At 44.2% G+C, this 27806-nt stretch overlaps 1 protein-coding gene across 8 annotated transcripts in view; it reads left to right on the forward strand.

Moving 5' to 3' along the window:
• Positions 1-27806, forward strand: part of ABLIM1 (actin binding LIM protein 1) — a 698379-nt gene that overhangs the window by 363344 nt on the left and 307229 nt on the right. For all 8 annotated transcript variants that reach the window (XM_085603287.1, XM_085603283.1, XM_085603288.1 and 5 more), the window contains exons 5-6: positions 21017-21143; positions 22992-23085. In XM_085603287.1, coding sequence (XP_085459413.1) covers positions 21017-21143; positions 22992-23085 — 221 coding nt within the window. The remainder of the gene's footprint in view (positions 1-21016; positions 21144-22991; positions 23086-27806) is intronic.

Consider the following 27806-nt stretch of genomic DNA (forward strand, 5'->3'; position numbering starts at 1 on the left):
AACTATGGCTCGGTCGATTCCCCCAAATATTGTGGGAGGCGTTCAAATCAGTAATCAGGGGGCAGGCTCCCTCACTTATTGCAGTAGTCAAGAAAAAAAAAAAGATCTTGAAGACATAGAGCATGAGATCCTCCTGCTGGAGGGCTGTCCCATTGAGGAAATGTGTCCAGAAACAATCCACCTTCTGAAATTAAAGAGGGACAAATATAAAGGTATTGCCACTGACAGGGCTAGGACTTGGGGGAGCGAGAGTGAAGGTAGGGTGTATGAATGGGGAGATAAAGCTGGTAAGCTACTGGCCCGGCTGGATAGGAAGGAACGGGCCAATAGGCTCGTCCCAGAATTGATTGACGAGGCGGGTGGAATAATCACATACCCTCTCAAAATTGTGAATGAGTTTGCCACGCATTACAGCGTGATATACCAGTCAGGCACGTCCCTCCTCGAGGAGGACTCTATGGACCTCCTTCGAGATATCCATATCCATGCCCTTTCTGAAGAGGATAGAAGTTTCTTAAACGGCGACATCACCAATGATGAAATAGCCAAAGCAATCAGGAGCCTCCACTCGGGGAAGGCGCTTGGGCCCAACGGACTGCCCATTGAACTTTACAATCTGCATCCCGATAAAATCGCCCCGCATCTCCGCGCCATGTTTAAAGAGAGTAGGAGAGTGGGGATACTCTCACCGGACCAGCGCCTCGCGTCACTGGTCGTGATCCATAAAGAGGGTAAACCTAGGAACAAGTGCGCCTCCTACAGACTCATCTCCCTGCTCAATGCAGAACCTAAAATCCTTGCCAAACTCTTGGCCACTCGGTTGTCTCAGGTGATAAACACTCTGGTTCACCCTGACCAGTCTGGCTTTATGCCCCACCGTAACACGGCCCTGAACCTCAGGTGAATGGAGTGCTGGGCAGGGTAGACACCATCAGAGAGGCGGCCGTGATTGTGTCCCTAGATGCCTCAATGGCATTTGATACCATTGAATGGCCATACCTTCTTGCCGTTCTCGCCAAAATGGGATTCAAGCCCGTTTTCATAGCATGGGTCAGACTCCTCTACTCGGAGCCACTGGCCCAAGTGGTGGTCAATAATAAAAGATCGGGCACATTCCAACTGAGTCGGGGAACCCGTCAGGGGTGTCCGCTGTCGCCCCTCCTATTTGCCCTCTCGCTGGCACTCTTGGTGGCATGGGTCCGCGGTGATACGGTGATTCGAGGACTGAGATGGTCGGCAGATTGGGAGGCCCGCATCTCGCTCTATGCCGACGATGTACTCCTTTACCTAGCCTCCCCCAAAATGTCTCTAACTTGCATATTGGACATTTTCACGGCCTTCTGTAGATATTCTGGCAACCCGATTAATTGGAGCAAGTCTCTCATATATGTCCCAGGAAATGAGTCACCTGCTCTACCCAGGGACTGCCCAATGCAGACAGTGAGGGATGGCTTCCACTATCTTGGGATCTTTATTACAGCAGACCCTAAGCTCTGTTATGAGCGAAACCTGTACCCGCTCTTGCAGAGGCTGAGATGAGATATTGCCAGTTGGAGGACACACCCGCTTTCAGTACTGGGCAGAGCTGCCCTATTTAAAATGATGCCCCTGCCCCGTTTTCTATATGCCCTGCAAAATTACCCAGATTAGGTACCCGTGAGATATTTTTGAGAAATCAAAGGAAGCAGAGAGAATTGCTGTGGGATGGGAGGCCCTGAATCGCACTTAATAAATTGGTCTTAAATTGGTATGATGGCGGCATAAGTCTCCTCGACATCAGGAAATATTATTGGGCTTCCCACTTGGCCACTATCAATCAGGGCACCTACCGAAAACCCGACGATCCAGGTTTTACCATGGATATATGGCTGCTGCATGGCGGGAACTACAATAGAGCCCTGTATTCAAACCCCAGGAAACTCCCCCTAACTGGCCCAACCAAACACTCTGTTCTGATCTGGCACACCGTTAACAAAAGTTTAGGTTGGGACCAGAAGCTCACACTGGCAATGCCCCTGTGGGACTCGGATCAGCCGGGCAACCTCCGTACCTCAAAGGGATTCGACAAATGGGATCTCATTGGTATCTCCGGGATAGGTGATCTTTGGGTAAAGGGAGATATGATTGCGTTTGACACTTTCCAACAACAATTTGAGCTCTCTGGCTCAGAATTTTTCCGATACTTTCAGATTCGCCATGCTCTCGTCGCGGCCCTGCAGAAGGGCACAGTCCCCCCTGAGTCTTAACCGCTGGAAGAAAGATTGCTAAATGGATATCTTCCACAAAAAGCAATCTCGTTAACGTATAAAAAACTGATTAACAATACCCCAGATCCTCTTGAATGTTTACGTGAGTGTTGGGAAAGAGATGGACTTGAGATTGATGATGAGGAATGGCGAGAGACAGTTGCCTTGCCCAGAGAGGTGGCGATTTCCGCTCGACTAAGGCTGGTCCAACTCAAAATATTGCAGAGAACGTATATCACTGGGCCCCAACTGGTTCACATGGGGATGGGGGAGAGGGGGATTGCAGACAACGCTGTGGTCAAATAGGTACCTTCCTGCACATACTCTGGGAATGTGAGCAGATACAGGAGTATTGGCGGGAGATACATAAGGTAATGCGGGAAGTACTGCATGAAGATATTCACCCGGAGGCTAAAAGATGTCTCCTGTGTGGTAACCCACTGACTTGATGGGTATGGCGAGGCTCTGGGCTACGCTGGGTGCAATGGTGGCCAAACGGGATATAGCACAAATGTGGGGTGCGGATCTCCCACCGACTCTGGCCTCCTGGAAAAGGAACTTAGACTGGTGTATGTTCAGGGAGAATACAATCTATGTGGCACGAGGATGCCCTATGAAGTGGTCCGCTGTGTGGTGTAAGTGGAATGCCTACCAGGGGAGAGATCTGTGTGGCCCCTGTGACCCCCTCGGAGGATGAACCATTGTCTCCTTGAAGCCCTCTCAGCGATTGTTATCTGTCTCAGCTTCAATGTTGCCTAAATGTAATCGCCATATGTATCACTGCCATGTAATGTACACACTGCTTTGCCGAATGTCCATGTTTATGTTTAATAAAAAGATATCTAAAAATAAATATATATAGTGTACATACCAAAGTTTATTATTGAATAAAGCGGCCAGATTGCAGGTAGTAGTGGCCAATTTAGGGCACTCCCCTAATGCCTGGGGCCACCACAGGGGGGACCAGTCTCAAGGATTACCGAAAATCAGCAGCTCTGCTTTGTCTGAGATAATGATCTGAGTGCCATCAGCATGGCCATAAAATTAGAACTCAAACTAGGTGATCAGATACGCTAATGGAGCAACATATATATTAAAGAGAGCTGGACTGAGAAGAGATCCCCGAGCGACCCCCAGTGCATATCTTTAAAATCTGAACCGAACTGTCCTCTGAACAGCCTGTGTTCTATTTTCCAATAAAGAATTCAAACCATAGTAGAGTTTTGTCCCGCAAACCAATAACGTTTACTCTTTTTAGCAGGAGAGCAAGTGAGACCGTGTCAAAGGCTGACGACAGATCAAGGAGGCATAGAGACTCAGAGCTCCCTGCTTCCAAGATCTTACAGATGTCACTTATAGCAGCCCTTAGCACAATTCTTGGGCTAAATGAGGGTCTGAAACTGGACTGATATTCATTGAGGGCGCTATTTTCCTCAATATGAGAAATGAGCTGTGTATTCATCCACATCTCTAAAATGTTAGTACAAAAATGAAGAATGGAATTAGGATAGTTGGAAGAGATATTAGGTTCTGAAGTATCCTTTTTGAAGAGAGAGTGACTAAAGCTGTTTTGCAAAAGGAGGGAACAATACCACTCGCCAGGGAGTTATTACAGATTGTGATCTCACCAGGGAGTTATTACAGAGTGTGACGCATTTCACCTTTTCAGAAAGCAGTCGTGTTTTTACCTGAAAAGAAAATTGAAAGTGGTTTAGCCCCCTGAGGAGGCAATTTGGTATTTTCACTTACTGATGAGGAAGTCGTGTGTGTTCCCTTCGAAGGCAGCGGTTATGTTGTTGTTATCCCCCAACGTTTTGAGTCATCCTGTGTTTTTCTCGCTAAGGTGGTAGTCATGTTTAACCTGATTCTTGGCAGCTATGACGTCACTATTGCAGAGGAAGCATGCTGGGGTTTGTCGTGCTGAGGAAAATGGGATTACAGGGCAATTAATTTTCAGCTAGTAAAAAGCAGGCCTGTATTGATCACCTGTGTTGGTGGCAGTTGTGTGTTTTCACCTAATGTGGGAGGAAGAGTTGTAATTTGCCCTCTGATTGGCATTTGTGTGCTGTTCCTGCTGAGGGGAAATGTTGTATTTGGCAATACTGTGGAGGCCGTCGTCTGTTTTCACCTGTTGAGGGAGCAGTTATTGGTTTTCTCCAGCTGGGGATTCACCCGAGTCCTGGACAATGACTTTTCACCTGCTGAGGAAGCAAGCATCCAGCCAGTACCTATACAGGCGGCATTGGTGTGCTTTCCCTGCTGCGGGGATTACGTTGTACTGGTGCATGCTGTGGAATCACTCATGTATTTTCACCTGATGACGAGGGTTACAGATTTTTCACTTACTGCAGTGTCAGTCATGCTTTACACTTCCTGAAAAGTCAATTATGTTTTTCACCTGCGGTGGGTTCATTCATGTGTATTACCTGCTGTGAAGGTAGTCGTGTCTTTTCAGATGCTGAGGGAGCAGTTGTCTGTTTTCGGCTACTGAAGAGTGAGCCATGTTTTCATTAGGCCTGGACGAAATTTCAAACCTCTCTAATTTCTGTCTTGTTGCATTATATTTGCTACATGAAATACCTAAGAATACTATTGAACACCACGTCATAAAACTGAGACTTCGTTTTGAGTAAAAATAATTTCACAGGAACACAGGACGAACACAAACAAATTGAATAGGAGTGGCTGTTTGTGTCACACAAGCTTTTGCACTTATTTAGGTTTCTATTGAGAGAGTGCATGCGTTGTCGGCAAAATCTTTTGTAAACAAAAAGATTAAAAATGGCTTAGAGCCCACCTATTACTTACCATTACTACCACTGGTTTGTTTTGACTTCACTCTTGTTTTCTTGCATCTTATTGGTCAGCACCTCCTGCTTTCTCCTGGGGCTTCAGTATTTGTCCCTACCATGAAGCATGGACCAAGTACAGTTTCTTGTCTGCGGCCAGCCTCCTTCCACTGGCCACACACTCCTGCAGGTACTTTATTTTAAAATACTTTTTATCATGCACTCTATAAGAGTGCATGTGTCTGCAGTCACTTCCTCCTCCCACCGTCCATGCTCTTGCCCTAACCTCCCTCCCCTACTCCCGCTGTCAATTATGTTGTTGCTCCCTCCCTCCTCCTGCACCTCCCTCATGTTGCTTCCCCCACCATCCTCCCGCTGTCCATTGGTGCTGCACCCTCCCTCCTCCCCACACCTACCTCGTCCTTGCACCTCCCTTGTGTTGTTTCCCCCCACGATCCTCTTGCTGTCTGTTTTTGTTGTTCCCTCCCTCCTCCCCGCACCTCCCCACACCTCCCTAGTGTTGCTTCCCCCACCCTCCTACCACTGTCCATTGTTGTTGCACTCTTCCTGCTCCCCGCAGCTCCCTCCCTTCCACACCTCCCTTGTGTTGCGTTTCCCCTGCAGTCCTCTAGCTGTCTGTTGTTCTTGCTCACTCCCTCCACCAACACTTCTCACTCGTGTTGCTTGCCTCCTGCTTTTTTTTAGACATATCGCACAGCACTGTGGGCTGCTGTGAAACATGGTTTGAACAAAATAAGAATTGGCAAAAAAAACAATAGGTTTCACCTATGCAAGATCTATTGACTTTGTCAACGCTTTTTGTTACATGTTGTACAGCAGCTTAAGCTGTTGGGCAACATGACTTAAAGTATTCAAAAACAGTGCTAGGACATGGTCAGCATTGATTGCCTCAAAGAGCTTTTCGATTTTTTTACTTTAAGCCATGTTGCATAGCAGCGTGTAAATCAAAAATGTGTAAAGTCAATAGATCGCACATTGGCGAAACCTATTGGCTTTGACAGGGCTTGTTTTTACTCACCATGGCAGGGAGGTGTTTACTGTTTACTTCCTTCCCCTTGAGCTACTCTCATCACATAACAATCACATTCCCATGACAAAAAAATTGAATAGGGTGAAAGGTTTCAGTCATTAATGAACATCTTTGAGACATGTTTAATTTTGTTGACAAAGTCACATTTAAAGTGGCACAAAGTCACATTTAAAGTGGCACTGCCTTTAAAATGAATTACATAATTTTAAGATTTTTTAAGAGGATACTGGCTTGATTGAATGAAGAGTTGCTCGCGTGTAGCTTTTGCGCGATTCTTAAACCTCTGATAAAATTAGAGAAATGGTAAATGATCGAGAGGCCTAGCAGCCAGAGCAGCTGATTTGGGACTGAGAAACAAGTTTCGTGTACTGGCTCAACGTCCTGTGATTCTGGGCAAATAATGTAATCTTCCATTGTCTAAAAAATGAATCTGACCTTGTGTAATGTAATGCAATTTTGTGCTCACATAAAGCCCCTCGATGCAAGTATATAAAAACTGCAACAAAAAAAGTGGGATAGGGGTTTAGACAGTGAGTTTTTGTGTGGTTTACAGGGCCATGAGAGATGTCTTTTCTAGTTTGCATCTTGCTGGGACACCTACTCCTCAACCCCCACTAGGCAGCGCCCCCCTCTCCCCTTTTAGGTTGTCTGAATTGGAGAAGACTATTCTCACATTAGAAACTGATTCACTTCCCCATAACTTTAAAACTTAAAAAACAAACAGTTGGCCTCAGCAAAGAGGGACGGACAGCACTACTCACTTTTACTGCCCTATAATCATCACAATAACAGTTAGGAAAATGCTTCATGTGCACGTGTTTTATACTTTGTGTTGCTTTGGGTGGTTCAGTTGAGCTAGCTGTACACTGCTTTACATATCCCTCTTTTTATTGTTGTGTGTTCACATATGGCTCATTGCCTTTTCCCTATGTTAGCCTAATCGTGCACTTTGTAGGCCGCTTTGGTTTTGCACATGTTATTAAAACACGTTTGCCTTTGTGCCACATTATATTTTCACATGGAACCAGCACATATTTTTGTATTTTATTCTTTTCCTGGGATTTACCCTGAACAGTGTAGGCTGGGTCAAACATATTTTCTCTGGTCAGACACTAGCGCTTAAATATAATAAAGGAATGCAGCTGCTGTTTTCAAATACACATATCTTGTCATACAACTGAGGACAGGGGTTCTGAAAAAACACAGTCACACAGCGAAGGTTCTGAGACGAGTTTGCAGCATCAGCTGGGATCTAGAACACCCTCCTATGTATGCTAAGGTACCCGGTCCACCACTAAACCCAGAACTCTATACTATATAACCAATTGGCTTCAGTAGTACGGGAGGGGTTAGACAGATTTTCATAGTATACAGCTTATTACCATGCTGATGATATTTTTACATGTATTTTTTTCCTAATTGTGACGCAATAATCAAATGTACTTAAAATGTCCAACAAAAGTTGAGAAGCTAGATCAGCGAAAAATCAGTCGCTATGAATTGCACGCCCATCCTCACAGAAGAATACTGAAGACGAACTGCATTACAAGGCCTGGTAACTTAACTTGTAAAATACACATGATCTGATCCCATTATTTTGTGATGCCACTTCGCTGCCCAAACCCTCCACATCACGAAAAAAAAGTCCCCGCAGTTTTAGAAAAAGTACAGGCTTTTTCCTCAAGCCTGGGTCTAAGCTGCTGTACAAAATCACCACTTACCACAACTCACACAAGAAGCGGCGGATGCAGCTAAGATCAGATAATATACACAATGCTAGGGTTTCTCAGACCTGTCCAAAACAGGCACGAGAAAGCCAATAGTCACCCCAAGCATCACAAAAATGGCTGACAACTTTTAAAGCAAGTTATATTTTATACTCTAACCAAAACTATAATGAGACACTTCCCTCAAATCATATATCCAAACCAACTTTTAAAGTGCCTTTATCAACACACTAAGGTCACTCGGCTGTGTACGTAGAGCTGGAGAGTTGGAAGTAATCCTACCTCAAGCAGTGCTTAATTTGTAAATAAATAAGTTCCAGGGCCCTCGTCAGGAGGCCACTGTTGCTTACACCACCCATTGCCCCTGCTAGTGCTTCCAATGATAGTACCACCACAACTGCTAACCATCATACTCCTACCAGTGTGACATTTTAGACTATTCCAAACCGCCAAGCTATAAGAATGGCTTGGGCGGCCGGTAGCATTCATTTTCAAAGTATATTGAATTAAGAAAAAAATGTTGTTGGGCTGATCTCTAGATCATACAAACAGTGCCATCATGCGACAGACTTCCATAAGTGCTGGGGGTGACACTTATGTGCCGGTGCTAGGCACCGCAAAGCACCGGCTCATATTTAGCTCTGACCTCAACATGTCAGAAAGCAAAAACACTGCAAACCAAAACTCAAAGATAATATAAAGACGAACTGCCCTGAGAATCAGTTAGATTGTTTACTGGTTATCTGCCTCGTACAGCTGGGGGTTGGGAGGGTGGCATGTAATAAGGAGGGGTATGACAACGGCCAGCTTGTTTATGAAGAAAAAAAAGTAGCTTCCTAAGGAAAGCAGCAAATGAACACTCAAAAAGGAAGAGAACTTGTTCCATGCTCCAGATAAAATACAAACACAGGAAACCAATAGGAAATTGTATGGAGTAACCAATGGAAAGCAAGGAAATGAGAGTGACAAGAAAGCCAACAAATGGGAAATAAAGGGCGGACTTAAGCCCTTTTTAAGATTTTTTTTATGTACAAAAGATTTTACAAGCACAGCACAAGGGCTATGCAGGTGAAACCTAAAATAAACGTTATGATGTGGCCAATGCTTGCCAATACAAAGCGCTTTTTAGCTTGAGCCTAGAGTCAGCGCGCAAGCGCTGCTCTGCTAGACTTGCTGTACTGGAGTATGGAATGGAAGCCCCGCCCATATTTTTCATTGGCCTTCGTAAATGCTGGCTTCTGAGTCAGTAATTGGCTTGTTAATCCCTCCTTAGTACGGCCTTGTCTTCATTTGTAACCTCCCATAGCTACTGGCCCTTTTACTTCTGTTGTTACACGGTATGTGTTATTTAGTCTGTAAGCACTACTTTCTTTAATGGGTTTTTCCTACTGCAGGCACGACATGCTTCCACCGACAAAATATTTTACTAACTCTGTCAATACTTTCACGTCAAAGGCAGTAAAATAATCGGGAAGATCAGCAGATTACACTCTTTAAAATATAAAGTTAAAAACTCCAAAAAAGGAAGCACCACTTCAAATGTATTTTAGATATGGAAAAAGGTTTCCGCAAGGATAATCAAAGGAAACAGAGCCAGCGTTGCCAAGTCAAAAAAGAAAGCGGATGATTTTACACCCTTTCTTGTTTAAATATACACACTGGAGCCGCAACTCTTATGCTGGACAAAGGAATGGAGACCACTTCAATTCCCCTCCTTGCCAGTGGCCCCCGAGCCTTCCCGGCAGCGGCGGCCACTGCGCTAGGGTTCCCAATCCAAGATGGCCGCTGCACCTCTGGATCCTCTTGTTCTAACTTTAAGGTCCCTGCAGAAATACTTCCGGTCCACATTGTTCTGACTTTATTGTCCGGACAGAAGCATGCAGAGCCTGGAGAAGCCGAGCATGGAGGCTCGGGGGCTAGAGGGGAAACAGAAGAAGAAAAAGAGCAAGGTGAGCAGCGGAGTACGTGTCCTGACAGGAAGTGCCTCGGGGGCCACCAGGAGGTGCCTGGGGTGAGTGCCCATGGCCTCTGGGAAGACCATCAAGCTGATCTGACAGCCGGTGCATTTCTGATGATATAACGCCTCAGTGGAAGGGCAGTTCCTTTATGATTTTTAATTGGTGTTATTAAGAGCATGGTCATGTATCTCAGTCGTTTCAGATTTTTGTATTGCATTCTGGGACTTGTAGTCTTTATGCCACTATAAAACCTAGATGACAAGTCACAGAATGTAAAGACTAAACCTGGACTGGCTGACCTACTAGAGCATGAACCTGGGGAAAGTGGAGCTCTCAATGTTTCAGTCCAGGGCTTGCATCTAACAACATTCCTTCTGAGAGTTGCATTGTGGTTCACCTGATCCAGTTTGACTAAAGTTGCATTTCACATTTGTTCGTCAAATTATAAACTTGACTGGCATGAGATTACCCTCAAAGAAAGTGCTTTGAGGCCCTTGCGTGTTAAGTATGAGTGTGTCTTGTTGTACTGTCCCAACGATATGTAGACACCCCCACCTTCCCGCAGATCTTAGTTCCTGTAATCCATCTACATCGTCCTTAACATAGCAACACTATTGTATGTATTGTGCTATTTGTGTAGCTCTTCAGGCTTCTCATAGGCAATTATGCGTCCTGATGGGTGAGCTTGTTGGTGCCATGTCAGTGGGCATGGTTGATAGGATGTTGACTTTGGGCACATTACACCACCTCTGCTGGTACAACGTGTGTTACACGTTTAACCTCTTCCATGCCCATGACGGAACGGTTCCGTCATGAGCATCGGTTGCGCTGTGCTCATGACGGAACCGTTCCGTCATGGCCCCGCCCGCGCTCGAACCCTTCAGCACCGCGGGGGAATTCCCGCCGCGCTGAAGGGGTTAAGATGCATGTAGAGTCCCACACCAAGATAGGTGCTATACTATGTATGACTACGTTCATATGCCCTACTCCATTAGTCACAAGTGTCTATACCTCCAGCTCAAGAATATTATATATTGAGTACTCATCTTGAACCACATTTGTTAATGCACTTCCATTTTTAGGTCTCGGCTGCGAAGGCTGCGCTTGCGCAGTCTCGCTCCGAGATTTAACGTTTTTCAGAAGAGGGGTTTGAACCCGCCCCTCTTCTCCCCTCTTCTCCATTGGCTGGCCTCTTAAATGCTGGTCATCCATTGGAGAAGAGCTTTGTCTCTCCAAAGAAGCCCCGTCTTTTTCGGATTCGGGGGCATGTTTTTTACTTTCTTTCTCTCCTCTGGAATGTAAACATTCCAGCCAATGGCAAGAGGAAAGAAAGAAAAACATGCCCCCGAATCCGAAAATGCCGCTGCGTTTCTCCGAGGCATTTCTGCTTGACCTTGGAGAAAGGCGGTGGTGTTCATGGCGTCATGGCGTATAATGAGGCTTGTTATTTTGTGGTTCGTGTCTTTTGCTTTCCCCAGACTCCTTCGTTTATACATGTCCTTCATGTTTGCTTTGCCCGTGTCCCTCAGTGTTGCTGTGCCTGAACATGTTTTTTGCTGTTCTTCGAGTCTGTGTCTATTTACCGTTCCTATGCGTTTATATTATCCAGGCCTGGGTTAATTTGTGTTGTTTTCCATCTTTCTGAGTGAGTGAGTGTGTGGTGTGGTGTGTGTGCATGTGCATTTGCGTGTGTGCGTTGGACCCTTCGTCTTTGCCGTGCTTGAGTTTAACTGTGCTTCGTGGGCTTGAGTCCATGTGTTTGCTTTTCCTGGGTAATGGTGTTTGCTCGCAGACCGGTTTTCTTGTGTGTTTGCAGTGCCTGGCTTCCTGTCTTCAGAGACCCATTTCTGTTTGTTGTGTCGCGATCATGTGTTTCCTGTTCCCCACTCCTTATGCGTTTACCGTTTCTGAGTTGTTGCCCCCACCCAAACACACACACACACAGTAGACCACACAACTTATATCTGATTAACCAAGCATAAATTTACCCTTGAACATGTGTTGAGAAGGGCGTGTTCAGGCACAAAGTAAACGTCACAAAGTATAGAGAAATGAAGGGAAAGGCTGGGAAGTAATTTTTGTAACTTTATTTACTGCCTCGTAAAGCATTTTGAATTAAAATCAAGGCAAAAGGACCCGTAAAAGGTAAATAATTAAATGGTTTAAAAAATTCCGACGGGATTGGCACCTGTTGTGGCGAGTGTTAATATATATTTTAGTCCAAGTCAGAAAATGTGCTGGCCAACTCGAGCGTGGCTGTGTGTTATTTTGTGAATCGCGCTCCCGCCTCTTGTTTTGTCTGGGAAGGGTTGACTCATTCCTGTCAGGCTGGCGCCGACAGATCCGCGATGAATCCCTCTTTATTCTATTTTCTCACTGAAGTTTTACCATGAAACATAGGGGTGCTCCCGGTGGAATCCTGGGCCTGTCTTCGGACTGACCTGTTTATTAGTTTGCGTTAAGCTGCCACGAAACAGCACATGCCACAAATAATAAAATCTTCATTCTAAATCTGCAAGTGGAGACTTCTTAATAAAAGGACATTAACGTTGTGAACTTGGTATTCAGTGGGTAGATGAAGTTCGGGGGCTAGTTAAAATTTGAAGGCGCATTTACATTTTACTGCACGGGCCTTCATCTACGGCGGGGGCACGGAGCTCATTGGTCGAATGCATCCACCGGGAATTGAAATCCTGACGGGGCCTCTCAGCCGCTCATCCTTCCGGGCTCTGGGTAGCAATGAAGTTCTATAGCGCCGTGAAGTCCCAGCGCTCTTTATATGGATTACACATACACCAATTGGGTAGTAAGTAGCGGCGTGGAACATTTTTATTACGTGTATGTGAAGTTGCATTTCGAAAGAGTTGACTGTGGCCCTTTTTAGGTCTCGGCTAGCGTAGGTGGCTCTGTGTGGGTGGCTCTGTGTGTGTGGGTGGCTTTGTGTGTGGCTCTGTGTGTGGGTGCAAATGCAATAGGTCTCGCATTTGAGAGAGATTAAGCTATTGACATTGTAAATAACAATGCCGTTTCTTTAAATGTTTTAAAAACATAAACAAAAATAATGTCATGAGCAATGCCAATAGCTCTAACTTTAACAATGCCGAGACTGTTGCATTGTAAATGTTTGTTTGGATTGATTCTAATTAACTATAACTGATAGCAAAGAAGACTCCTGGTGCTATCTTTTGTAATGCTTTGATACACTGATAGCATTTGGAAATGCACCACCTTTCACAAAGTGTTATTGAGTCTTTAAGGAGGTTTTTTTTAAGAACAAAACATATGCTGTTTGTGTTTGGATCTGTCCTATGGTCAAATTAGAACGTGAGGAATAAAGAAAACCAATATGTAATTATTAATGTGCTACTGCACTGGATTGACACAGGGTTGAAGAAAACATATTTTGTTTATTAGATCAGCCTGTTAGTGGCAAGACAGAAATGTTCTAGCACCCAAGATGTTGTCATTATTGTGAAACATGGGTGTGTATTTTTAGAGTCACTGTCATTAGTTCCTTTTATTTTTTTTGTTTTTTATCTTATCAATGTCTGATGCAGTGTGGTGTACATTAGAGATTTTGGGTTAGGTACATGAGGTTCAAATATGATGCAGTGATCCACTGTTACACCATAACACACAATAGTCCCATAATTAGTGTTTGGGTGTTTTTTTGTTAGAAAACAGAGCATTTCTTCCAGAATTACTGTATGCATTAATAAGGTGGACTGTAGAACCCTACTTCGAAGAATGGCCGCTAAGAGCAGGAGGTGATTGGAGATGCATGTTAAGAACAGTCGATGTTTCAGCACCCAGGCTAATGTGCTGCCTAGCTAAACACATGTAAGGTCCCAAAGGCGAGACTGATTGCATTGTAAATGCTTGTTTTCTTTACTTTAAGCCATGTATAAACCATGTATAAAAAAACATTGACAAAGCCAGATCACCCTTAGTCGAAACCTATTGCCTTTGCCAATGCTTCTTTTTACATTAAATGGATCCTTGGTTCAAAAAAGGACATGAAGATGCATGTCATGCTTAAAAAAAGGTGTAAAATGCAAAAGCTGGCATTACACATAATAACTCCTAATTTTTTAAGCATTTCACATCATTTCATAAAGTAAAATAGGTGAATTTGTTCCAGACCTAGATTTCACTTGCTTAGACACAGTCACAGGTTGGCAGCTAACAAGGGCATTATTTTTTCTGCTGGCAAAGCAACGGTGTGTTTTCATTTTAGGTAAGAGTACTGATGGCTTTTTGACTGCTAATGGGGAAGCCAAGTGTTTTCCAACACTGAGGGGCAGTGTTTCACCTGCAGCGGAGGGAGTCAGCGTCATGTCTTTCAAAGTCATGAATAGACAGTTATGGTTTCAGCTGTAGAAGATATAGTCGTGAGCAGTGCTTAATTTGTAAAAAATTAAGTGCCAGGGCCCTGCTCGGAAGGCCACTCCAGCCTGCACCATGCATTGCCCCTGCCAGCGCTGCCAATGACAGTACCAACGTAACACCTCACTATTGCACTCCTACAAGTGTGACAATTCAAACTATTTAAGGCCACACAAAGCTATAATAATGGCGAGACAGGCTGGTATTATTCATTTTCGATGCCATTTGACTTAATAAACACGGTTGTTGTGCACATCTCAGACAGCACCACCATGTGATGGATTGTCACTAGAGCCGGTGCTGACAATTAAGTGCCGGTGCCGAGCACCGGAAACCACCAGCTAAAATTAAGCACTGGTCGTGAGGCACTAGTGTTTTCACTTTTGAGGAAATAGTCATCTGCAATGCTGTAAATCGACAGCTTTTGTCTGCTCCTGAGTACTTGCACTTCCTTAATTTGAAAGGGAGAGTACCTGCACGTCTCGGTGCTGTTGCAATATATTTAACTGGAGAGTACCAGCACTTCTCAGGAGCACACATGTACTCTTAAAAACTGAGTACCTGCGCTTTTACATTTCCATTTAAAGCACTGCTCACTGTGATCTCCTGCTCAGGAAGGTGTCATGTGTTGTGACATGGAGGAGGTCAATCTGGTGTTTTCACCAGCTGAGAAGGCAGACCCGTCTTTTCTTCAGCCTGGGTAGCATTTGTGTTCACCTGCTTTGGGTGCACGCCTGTGTTTCACCAGTCAGTCTACTCGTGCATTTTTGCCTGCTGTGGAAGCAGTTTCATTTTCTCCTTCTGGGGAGGCAGTTATGTTTTCACCAGTTTTGACAGTCGTCTGTTTTCAGCTGCTGAGGTGGGCGTTTTTTGGTTTGAGCTGCTGAGCAAGTCTCATATGTTTCCCCCATCTAATAACAAGTGTGATTTCACATGCTGAGCAGGAGTCTTGCGTTTTATCTTCTGAAGGCAGCTATGACCAGGGCTTGAAGTGAGCCGGGTCTCACCGGGTCTGAGCACCGGCAGTTTTTTAAAGGTGGCCATGACACGGGTCTCTATCGGGCTCTGTTTTGTCCCCTGGCACAGGCGGTCTGTTTTGTTTTCTGGACTGCAGTGACAGCAGGCCCATCAATGCGCATGCTCACACTGCTCACTTCTCACTTGTGGAGAAGTGACAGCATGACGTCATGCCAGGTGAGCATTGTAGGGGAAGGGAAATCCTTTAAAGAGAGACATTTTCTCCCTGGATTTCCCTTCTCTTTTTTAAACTCATGAGCAGCAACATTGTTGTGGTGTCACCAGGGCTTTAAGTGAAAGCTTTTTTAATAATATATACAAGCCATAGTTGCTGCTTATTTATCTTTTGCAACTAACAACCATTGACAAAGCCAATAGTCATTACTTGTTGTAGGTATGATGTTACTTGTTGTAGCATATATCTGGATGCGATGACAGAAACAGCAAAATACAAGTCGGGCGGCACGCTATGCTAAGCACAGATTTTTAGCTTTACATGTTTTAAGCCACGCCCTTAATTACATTGACCACGCCCCTTTGAGAACCCCCCCCCCCCCGTTTTTTCATCCCACTTAAAGCCCTGGCTATGACTTTTCACCTGCATAGAAGCCCTAATGTATTTTCACATGCCGAGTGGGCAGTCTTATGTTTTAAAATGTTGGCATGGTAATAATGTTTCTCTATTGACTAGCACTTGTATGCTTTCACTGCAGAGGACTTATTGATTCATTTAACATACTGTCCAGTCAGTCTCGTGTATTATTTACCTGCTGAGAGAGGAAGTATTGAATTTTCACAAGACGACGAGGCCTTCAAGTAAATTCACCCACAGAGGAGGTGGTTGCGTCATCATATGCTGTGCGTGCTGTCAGTTTGTCACCTTCTATGGAGGTGGTCAATGGTCTCATCAGGAGTGTTGTTACTTTTCACCGCCTGTGCAGTCACGTGCGTCACCTGCTGAGGAGGCAGCTGTATTCTCACGCGCTGACGAGGCAGTCATTTCTTTTCACCTGCTGAGGATGCTCTTAGGATCTAAACACTATTGGTCAGTAGGTCTCCCTGCTTCAGTACACGGATTACCTCGTCATCCCGGACAGAACAACCAGAGGATTCCAAAGGGGCTTGCATCACCTAAGGGGGCGGGGCTAATCCTTATATGGACAATCTCTTAGTGAATATCAAGAGAGCTGAGGTCCTGCTTTTTTGACGCAGTTTTTTTGTTGTTGTTGTTGCTATTGTGTTTTTTGTTGGAAGACAGGACGGGCACTGATAGAAAATAAAGATGACTAATTATTTCGTTTGTGGCAGGAGCACAGGGCAGATCCTAAATCTCGTGTAAGTAGCCCGAAATTGAAGGCTTCCACATTAAACTGTGCATTAAGGATGCTTTGTATGAAATTGCATAGTTCAACTGCCCTTCCAATCTTGTTCACACCGAAACATTAAATACGGTTGATTGTTCTTCAAGGTATGGTTGCATTCAGAGAAAAGTTTATTTCCTGGTTAGATGTGGTTTTCAATGTACCCACATCATGGTGATTGGTAGTACAGCTCCAATTGGATGCTGGTTTAATTAGAATTGCCTATATGCTGGGATCTTTATAAGTAAAACATTGCCCCTGACAGTAATTCTCTGGACCAATACCACAGGACGTGATCATCGGGTGTGCTCAGTGGGGCAGTATCTTTTATATATAGCACTAGAAAGGTTAATAATAGCAGGTTCCATTTTTTTGGGGGGGGGTGAGTTTTATATAGCGTGAACTAGACACGAAGATATCGGGTATCAGAGCGCTTTACATGAGCACCAGTTTTGTTACACAAGGACACAGTCATTTTTGTTAGGCACGGGGAGATTGAGTGATTTGCCCAGAATCACAGGATGTTGAGCGTCGCTGCCGAGACTCGAACCCGGTTCCCCAGCTTCGGCATTGACCGCTCTAGCTGTAAGGCTATATCCTCTCCCCATTTGGCCTCAGAATCAGCACTTGACCAATTTTCAAGTCAACACTATCATCATATGCTCCTCAGTTGGTGTTGGTTGGAAATTGCAAAAGGGCAGTTTGTGCATAACCTGCACATTTGTCATCATGAGCACAATATTCTTGGAGGCAGCCTTAAGCGCAGACAACTAGAAATCCGGTTTTTGAGATTACTCTTATTGTTGCTGCTGATTGCAGAAGTAAGAATGCGCCGATGTACGAAAGAAGATCACATACTGATGCTGCCACGTCTCCGGTGCAGAGGATGAAAAGTTTCACATCTCTTCTGCTTGTGCAAGGCTGTTTACATAGATCACAGTAGCTGGCTAAAGAACTGGTTTTGAGAAATGACAACTGGCAGATTTATACAAGCAGTTGCCCTCTTTTACGAAGGTCACAATTGCAGCTTCCAGGGTGTGTGGTCAAATCTATAGATAGAGCATGATGGAGCTTTTGAATTGTGCTGCACAACATGCCCCCTTCTGCTGCTGTAGAGACAGTCCATGGAGAAGAACAATGACTCCAGAGATTCTCCAAAAAGAAAATCTACAAGAGTCTCTTCTCTGGCATCGCCCCGAGAATTTGGAATTCCCTTTCCCCTGAAACCAGAGTGAATCCCTCAACGGCATCTTTCAAGAAAGAAGTTAAACTACTACTTGTGAACAAATTTCTTCCCTAGATCCTTGGAAAAGATTCTCTCTGAGGTTATATGGCTTGCTTGTTATATTACTGTCTGATTGATCTGTCCTATCATTGTGGGGATCCTGCCCTCATCAGGGATCTTCCATATCATGTAATGTTTCTCGACTATTATAATCTTGATTGTATATGTCTCTGTTCTTTAACATGTGTAAAGCGCTCTGATACTGATGAGGGTCTTGTTCACGCTATATAAAACCTTCAAATAAATAAAAAATGGTTGAGGCCGATATTTAGGTGTGGGGGATATTACAGTCCGGACCGATAGTAGTATATTTGTTGTTTGAATGTGAGCTGCATAGATTTAATGAAGATTTGTTTAGCTTTTAGTAAATATAGGGCAGTCAGTGCACACAATTTGTAGTCATTGTTTTAAGATTGCATAACAAATGTTTGTGCTGATTTCATATTGTAATGTTTTTTATTAATCCATACAAAAAATACTATTATTAGTCCTAATTTGGAGGCAGGTAGGTGCTTTCATCTGCAAAGGGAGCACTTTTAGGTTTTCACTAGAGGTGGGCTAAATGTTCATGCAAATCTCAAAATGTGAAATTCACCCTTTTTTGTTTTTTAGTGTATGGAGTGAAATCATGGTTGGTCCACGGCTCCAAAGTTGAAAACAAGCATAAGCAAAGCCAATGGTTCTGGAACTGGCTGGCATCATTTCGACTTTGTCAGTGCCTGTTTTTTGCATGGAGTCTGTAAAGTTTTATTGCTGAGGGAGCAGCAGGGCCTTTGGCAATTCTTGCAAAAACTTTTGTAAAAGCAAAAATATATTTTTGTGCTCAAAAAGCCCACATTGCAATTCCAGTCCTTAGCACTGGTACATTGTGTGCTTGTGTACGGAGGTACTCTTTGTGAGAGAGCACAATGCATTTATTCACAGTGAAGTGAGCCAATGGCTGAAGTGGGCTGACCACTGCCCCATGCACTATGCCATAGTGGCAGAAGAAAATGTGAATGACACAACAACAGACCAATAGAAGAAGAGGGCTAGCCGACATCCCCTAAAAAAACTCTCTCTCTCTCTCTCTCGCTCTCTCGGGACAGAGAGAGAGAGAGACGTAAAAAAGAAATCCCAACACATTTGCTTCTATAAGCGGGATAGTAATGTATTCACCTTAAAAATAATTTCAGTACGGTATATAAATTGCCCGGGCACCTAAAAGCAGTGCCTGCCTACAGGGTCCTCGTAGCGCAGAACGAGGCAGGTGCGACGCTCAATCTCCCTACTGGGGAACTTACCTTGAGCCACTGTCAGGGACCGGACATGGTTATTAACTTAATGCAATTACCGTTAAGGTAATTACCTTGTCCGACTTCACAGAGTAATAAAAGGCACGCTATTTCCTTATTTCATGCACTCCTGTGCTGCAGGTCATTCTACCACCATTTCACCTTTTTTAAAATTTGGGGCAGGCCGATGTGAAACCAGTAAAAACTAAATGTTTACGTCCACTTACAGCAGATTTTTTTTATTTATATATTTATTTAAAAAAGAGTTTGCCCACCTCTAGTTATCACTTTCTATGGGGAGTCGGGGGGGGGGGGGGGGGGTGGTTTATTTAGGTCTTCCAAGGGTTCAGTCTGGTTTTTCTCTGCTGAAGAGGTGATCATGTGCTTCAGCTACTGAGCAGGAAGTTAGGCTTTGAGTTCACTACTGGAAAAGGTGGTCATGTGCCGTCACGTGCTGAGGGGGCCTCACACGCTTTCACCTGCAGATGAGGCAGCCATGTGCCTTCGCCTGTTGAGAAGGCATCACTTGCTTTCATCTGCAGATGAGGTGGGCATGTAGTTCTACCAAATGAGCCCAATGCTTAATTTGTAAAGTATTAAGTGCCAGGGCTCTGACCAGGAGGCCACAGCAGCTTGCACCACACATTGCCCTTGTCATCGCTGCCAAAACAACTACTAACCATCTCTCTCGCGTGTAATGCGACAGTTCAGATTATTCCAGGTCCCCAAAGCTATAGGATTTACTGGGGAGGCAGATATTAGCACTATTTTAATGTATATTGTATTCCCAAACAACCATTGTTCTGCTCATCTCCAAATTAGATGAGCAGCGCCACCATGTGGTAGACTGTCAACACCATACTTAGAACAGTTAGGTGCCATTGCCGAGCACCGGAAACCAATTAAGTGCTGATGCTGAGCACCGGAAAGCACCGGCTCAAATTAAGCACTGAATGAGCCAGTACATTTAATGTTTTCACACTATCAGGGGGAGCAATATGAAGTCCACCACTGAGGGGCTGGAGGTGTATTTCCACTTTTCAAGGATGCTAAGAGGGGAGTCATAGCACGATGGGAGGCTGCTTTCGCCTCTTCAGCCTTACCCCCTTGTTAATGAGGGCTGGTCTTAAAGGGTTTGACCTACAGTGACAATGCCCACGTAAATCCCAAGACATCTGCCACTTCCACAGCACTCGCAGAAATAATCAATCCAATGCTGCTTCGCCTACTGTGTGCAACATATATTCGTTTTATATTAAAAGAGTAATCTCGTACATCCTATTGCCCCATGTAAATGTCTGTATAAGCAAAGAAGTAGGGCAGAGCCTATGGCTCAGCAAAAATTGTCAGGATAGTAAAAACATGACAAAGAGACAGGGGCCTGTCAGGCAGAGGTATGGGGCAGAGTGATCATATCTGGGCATGCAGTATTATGGAAAACAAAGCAGAGGTAAAGGAGGGAGCTGCCATGGATCTGGAGGAAGTCATGTTGTTGCGAGATGGGGTGCAGCACTGCGATGGAACACAGAGTGGTCCATGGACGAAGAGGGAGGAAAGACCTGCACAGCGGTCACTCACTGCATCGCTACCCCACTTAAAACCAGTGATGGACTGGCCTGTCGGGCAGCCTGGCACTCCCAGATGGGACAGCTTGAATGGGCTGGTGTGTTGGTCCTTTATTAACTCAGAGGATTGCATTGAAGCTCTGTTCACCCTACAGAAAGGCGAGGTGCTGTAGCGAATGTCGGGTAGTAAACTACCCAAGCCAAAGAGATATTGCCCGGCGATGTGGTTGACTCAGATCTGTTCTGCCTGAGTGCAATATTCTCACTGTCTGATTGTTGGCATCTGAAAGAATTGTTTTTTCCACATCCTGTTAACATGCTAAGTATTCACATTTTTTTCTTTCCCCTACATTATAGGTTGTGCTGGTTGCGGGAGAGATATCAAAAATGGACAAGCCTTACTCGCCCTGGAGAAGCAGTGGCACCTGGGCTGCTTCAAGTGCAAAGCCTGCGGCAAAGTGCTGTCTGGAGAGTATATCAGCAAGTAAGTCACCAGTGAGTCTGTTTTTCATCTAAGATGAGTCCTTTAGCTGCTCGGGTGGACACTGCAGGGATGCTGCCTGCCCCTTAAGTGCACGCACAATCTACCAAACCTTCTGCAGTATTCTGGGCACACTTAGTTATCTTAAAGTTGCTATGGAGCTGGAGAGCATGTTGTCTTCATGTGCTTCCAGGGCCCCTCATTCAACACAGGGACTTGTTTGTTGTTGGTTTTTGGGGCTGTTCATCCTCTGGTGTGATCATTGCATTTGACACCAGCTTTTAACCTCAACAGGGCCGCCAATGATGAAGGAGGTAGCAACACTAAACATGCATCTGCCGTCTGTAGATAAGCGCATGGTCTTCGGTGGAGAAGGGGGCACTTAGGCGTCAATAAAGAGCCTGTCAAATGTAAATTCTTGAAACATGTACTGGATCATTGTGATAGGAGGAGTTTAACAAATAGCTTTAAGAACTGTAAGGAATTTCAGCAAGGTGAGGACAGGAACGTGTCTTTTCAAAAGGAGAGTGAAGGAGAGTAGTGTTTGAAGAGCAATGTCCAAAGAGAAGACAGACAAACACAAAGACAAAGGTTTTTAAAACCATTAGTGGAGGGACAAGAGTAAGGACATGGATGTAAATCTTAAAGGAGAAGGGAGGACTATGAGGAGGGTACGGAAAGTACTAAATAAGTGAAAATAAACAGTTCTGTGAAGTATTCTCAATTAAGACCATACATTTATTTTCGCACCTTAATTCCAAGTACAGATGGGAGTGAGTGTATGAAAGTCCTGTTACAGAAGTAATGGGCTTGAAGTTGCATAACGAAATATGGATACTTGTACCTAAAGGCTAGATCGCAGGACATATCAGGTCTTATAGAGGAATTGTAAGGTCCACTGTTGATGCAGCGTGAGAACTGCTGAAGAGCAAATGTAAACCCACATCACAAGCATGGAGGCTGCCCCGTTGAGGTGGAAATAATTGGGAAGTGCTTCAGAAGTGTTTGGAGAGTATCTTACAGCTCCATAACGGTAAGGTCTGCTGCATTTGCAGAATTGCTTCATAGGGGACAGACATACTGGCAAGCCTGCTTGAATGATTTAACTACTCTAGCATGGGTTTAGGTCAGAACATAGAAATGCATGTGGTCCACCTTTGACACTATCAGGTAAGCGAATCATCAACTACCTTGATGTGGAACGTACTTGTTGGACCTGTTCTTTCGACCACAAATTTCAGGAAACAACATTCAAGCGGGGATTGACCAGTGTGGTAGATTGAAAATCAGTGCTGGGGCATCTCCCCTAAAATACCTTGCTCAGCAGTATGCATGAAGGATACGTCAAACCTCTCTTCAAAGCATAACAGGATCTGCATAGAATTAGATGGATGAATGAGAAAAGTCAATTGAAGATTTAAGAAAATTTAGAGTGGTCATAAATGTTTTGAATAAGAATAATTTAGTAAATGTAGATAATGAAACAGGTGAAAGGCTTAATTAAGGAACTTTCATCCAAGTTTTTAAACAACATGCCAGGGCAGAGTATTGGGTTAGAGATAAGTCTGAATACAGAGATAACGGAATAAAGTGCAGACAAGGAACACATTGTTGTTAAAGGCCAGTACAACACACCCTATTTCTTTCTATTCAGTACCATCCAGATCATTAAAGATGTTGCACCTTGAGTACCATATCCATTTCTGAAATCCACAGCTCCTGAAAAACAAGAATAGAGTGTAGACAGTGCTATGTTAATGGTTGGGTCTGGTAGAGTAGGGTACAGGATGGCACATTATGGTGCAGTGTGGCATATTAGACACTCACGCACACTCCTCTGGATTCCTGTAGGGATGGAGCCCCTTACTGTGAAAAGGACTACCAGGTGCTTTTTGGCGTGAAGTGTGAAGCCTGCCACCAGTTCATCACTGGGAAAGTCTTAGAGGTAAGTGTGGTAGTTGCACAGTTTAAGAATGTGGTTCCTTCTTTGGCTTTTATTCTCTTCTTTTTTCATCTTTCTTCCTTCTTTCCTCCATGTCTTTTTTTCTGTTTGTGGTTACAATGACCAATTACACTGCAGATATGACATAAATTCCCTGCACACCACTTCAGTCAAAAGCCCCTTGATAGGTGCTATCAATCCCTAGTTGATTTATCTGCACAAATCACTTCGCTCACTTCACGCTAGCAGAACAAAAGAATGACACCAATCAGATTAGATTGAGCCGCACACTATACACAAGCCCTGAAAACATTTAAGAATTTTATATTTGATAAAGGACACATTTTCAAAGCATTAAAAACAAATCCATTCAGCCAATGTATATCTTTCTGATTCAATATAGGACTTATTTTGGTAAATTGTTAAACAATTCTTGGACATAGAGAAGTTTTGTTGAATATTTTTCACAGTTCATTTGCACCGGTGAAATGATACCCTTGTACATTCAAACATTCTGCATCAAGTACATTTCGTTGTAAACACCTACAAAACGGTTGCTCATTTACAAGGTCCAGTCAATGGTGAATTTTAATGTAAAGTGGGCCAACAGTATCAAGGTGGCCCTCATAAGCTGGCATATTCAGTGACTATGTGTGTATTGAGCCTGGTGCACAATACACAGATGGAGACATTAGCTGAAAGAATTTGATTTGAATGCTTCGAGCATTTGTACAGGATGAAGATAATATTCAATTAATTACTTTTGTATCATTCACTTTCTGTGTGAATATATCTATGATACATAACATAATCACATACTTCAGAGAACCATGTATGGAATGTGCCTCTCCTGGCTGATGGCACACTTTCTTTAATTTCACAAATGAATTCATTTGACGTGATACAACATCACTGATATTGAGGTAATGATAAAATAGCATGAAAGTGAAAAGCTCTTTGTAGCAATCTTTGCATTGTTTACTTTGTGTTTAAAGCATAACATGTATGATTGAATACTTAAAATAAATACATTTTCCACAGGTTAACAAATATCCAGACAAGAACATGTACATTGTGTTGGCAAAATATAGTTATACAAACAAAAGTGTGTACAAGGCATTGAATGCAAAGTAGCATCTAGCCCATTCAGGAAAAAATACTACTATAACATTTTTCACATGACTCCCTTTGGCAAAGTGACATCATAGAATATTGCATCTCTTATTACCTGCATTCGTGGTTCAAATTAGGAAGGCGCTGTCATCCAGTGCTGATTGGTGGGCAGTATTCAAGATTTACAAATGAGTGGTTTATCATGGTTCAGGTGGCTGGGGACCCAATTCCTTTGTTTTTTTGACTGGTACTGGGCGCATGGGTACGGTCATTCCACACACTGCACATGGCCTTGGATCACAACAGAGCTGCTCATATGACCTCATCCCTAAATACCTACCCCTCATTTGGGCTCCTATGAACTGTAAAGAGCCAATGACAATAAAAAACCGGTAGATCAATAAGGCTAGAAGAAATGGCGGTGGCACAAATGTCATCCTGTAGGCATGTGTCACCGTGCTTGCATCTTCCTTTCACCCATCTATTCCATGGTCTTAATATTTTGCAAACTGTTTTGGTCCTTCCCTGTAGGCCATCTTCAACTATTCATCCTGCAATGCTTCGTGACTAACCTGAAGTAGAAAAAACACCACAAACGTGTTTGCTTACAATGTTTGGAAAAGTAGGACATGTTTTGTTTGTATTCTCTGTTTGGAAAAGTAGGCCATGTTTTGTTTGAGTTCTCTGATCTACTTTATTTTTATGCAATTTATTCTCAAGGTGCTGATTGCATGTGATGTCAAGCAGAAGTGGGAAACGTTTTCACTTATCCCACATAATTGGGCAAATTACAAATTCACAAAGTTGTGAGTTGCAAACTTTGCCTCCTTTAGGAAGTTGTTTGCAAAATTGACAATAAAATATCCTTACACCAATACGCTAATGACACCTAGCTGTACCTCAGTGATTCAGTCCCTCGAACATCACATCTATAACCATCGTTAAAGAAAAACTGATTAAATGGATGTCAGCCTTTCCTTTAAAACTAACGCAAACAACGTGGAGTTCCTACTATTCTATACTAACAACTCTCCTCTCCTGGGGGAATTGGGAACTTTGCCTCGGTCGAAGCAGGAGAGCTTCTCAGTGTGTCCATTCTCACTTTAGGCTGGATTCCCTGGCATAGCATGGCTCGTAGGCCAAAGCAACCCTTCTCCCCAAGAAATGGCAACCAACAGCAACCATTTCCTGAGAAGGTGCAAGACCCGGAGAGGGAAGAGCATGCCAACTGTAGGGGGCTGGGATGCCACATGGCCTCGAGGAACAAATAAGGTGCGAGATGAGGGTGGGGATGCTGGAGGAAAGCAGGGGTGACATTGGGGGCAGGGTGCGGCAAAGTGACAGAACAACTAGCAACAGTTTGGGGCTTTGGGGGCATGGCAGCAGCAGACAGCTCGGGTAGAGGGCTCTGGAGAGGAAGGCAAGCAGGAGCACTGGCAGGAACATGGGGCGGGACTCTGGAATGTGCCATAGGGTGGGTGTTGTGAACATAGAATGTAGCCACTGACCAATGCAGGCCACCCGCTAACCTGCACAGGCATTTGCTGTTTCAGGAACAGTTTCTCCTTTCATCGATGGACTATTGAAGCTGCTTTTTCTAAAGTTTGCAATCTCTGCATTTCATGAAGCGTTAAAGGTGTACAAAAACGTATAAAGTTGTGAGTTACCCAATTTAGAAACTTCTCACACCCATAAGGCTAAATTAGAAATAAAGATAAAAATACAATAATTATTTTTTAACTAGTTGTTAGTGCCTGTTATAAATCATTGCTTTTGTAGCATTCAGCAGCTCACGTGTTTTTTCAGAAATGTGGTCTAAAACAAGGTACATGGGCAAGACATTAAATTATGTCTTGACCTTGCCCATGGAGAAGTGTGGCTCAATGATTAGAGCGGCAGACCCTGATGCTAAGGTCTAGCCCAGGACCAGGGTTCAATTCCCCGCCTCGGCGGGTCTTGGGCTCAAAAGTTCCACGGACCTGATAATTCTCGCCTCGGTGCCTATTCCAATCATTGAGTCCCACTCTGCAACTCTGGGCAATAGCTTGCTTAATCTCCACAACGGCCCCCACAACGCTAGGGATGCCTGGCCTCCACCTTGGGGGTGCCCAGGAGTGGACGCCTCACAGGGAAAGCCAGGATGGGTTCCACAGCGGTATTTGTACAAGCGCCTTGAGACCCTTGCGGGTGAGTAGTGTGCTATACAATTATCAATTTTTACATTTACATTGGTGCTCTTGGACGAGGCCCGGATGGCCTGGCTTGCTATGCATAGTCGCATCTATCAGTGGAGATAAACAGTGAAACTCTGCACTGGCTCTGTACCAACATGGAACACTGCACACCCATTGCATTCATGACAGGCGGGGGCGGGGGGGGGGGTAAACACACGGGGAACCAGTCATGCCCAGTGCTTTGCTGCATACTACACATCACTATATGCCCAGCCACCTGAGAAAGACCCTGATGCCCTCCAAGATTTCATGAGGGATTTGCCCACACATCCTTTGACGGACCTAGAACGAGCCTCACTGGATAAAGACATCACTTCTATGATTAAACAACTACCACTTTTATAACGCGTGCCTAAACCACGAGGGCTAAACAACGAAAAAATCCCAGCCACTATGTATTCGACTTATTTGAACCTCGAAAATGAATCTATTGCCATATTTTTGGAATCTACCACTACGTTCAAAACAATGCACGATTGAAATACAAAAACAAAATGTAAACAACACTTCTAATGAAAAGTATTTTTTGTAAATAATCTTGAAAGTAGCAATCAGATAATCGTTTAATAAAAAAACATACAAAGAGACAGTAATGGACGGTAGAAAACTGTAAAATATAGGTCCATCATCTGTTTTTACAGTATTGACACTCGAATGCCTATTAAAATGGCTGTATGGCAAAGGAAAAAATTACGTAAAATGCACTTTTTAAAGCGATTATTAAAAAAACAAGTTCACACAGAAAATAATTTTTTTAAAAATCGGATTCCAGAACATATTTTAATTTTCAATAAGTATTGACTCGAAGGAGCTCTTGAGCACAGACTTTCAGAATCTTGCACGCTGCACTTTGCACCCAGAGGCCCAGAGGACCACAATTCCCAGGACGCGCTGCAGCAGGAGCTGCGGTAGCTTCATTCGTGCCAGCCGGTGTTTAAAGGCAGGACCGGGCTTCTGCAGCGTGGGAGCCCTCGAGCACAGACTTTCAGAATCTTGCACGCTGCACTTTGCACCCGGAGGCCCAGAGGACCACAACGCCCAGAACGCACCGCGGCTGGAGCCGCGTCAGTTTCATTCGCGCCAGCCGGCGCTTAAAGGCAGGACCAAGCTTCCGCAGTGCGGGACGTGCGCGGGCAGGCCCGTCAAAGCCCATCAAAGCCTCGGAGGAGGCTGGGCTGGGCCTACTCTCTTGGCCCTTGGGTTAATCATTCCTGGATTTCAGCGAACCTGGACTTGGACCTGGACCGATTATCCTCCTGCCTTCACACCAGCGGTAGCAGCAGAGGTTGTGGTAGGGAATTCACGCATTCCATATCTAAGTTTAATTTATTCTGAATCTTAGCTTCTAATCCTAGAATTTTGAGACTCACCCGCGGG

This window comes from Triturus cristatus, chromosome 1_2 (genome assembly GCF_964204655.1).
Source record: "Triturus cristatus chromosome 1_2, aTriCri1.1, whole genome shotgun sequence".
NCBI lineage: Eukaryota > Metazoa > Chordata > Amphibia > Caudata > Salamandridae > Triturus > Triturus cristatus.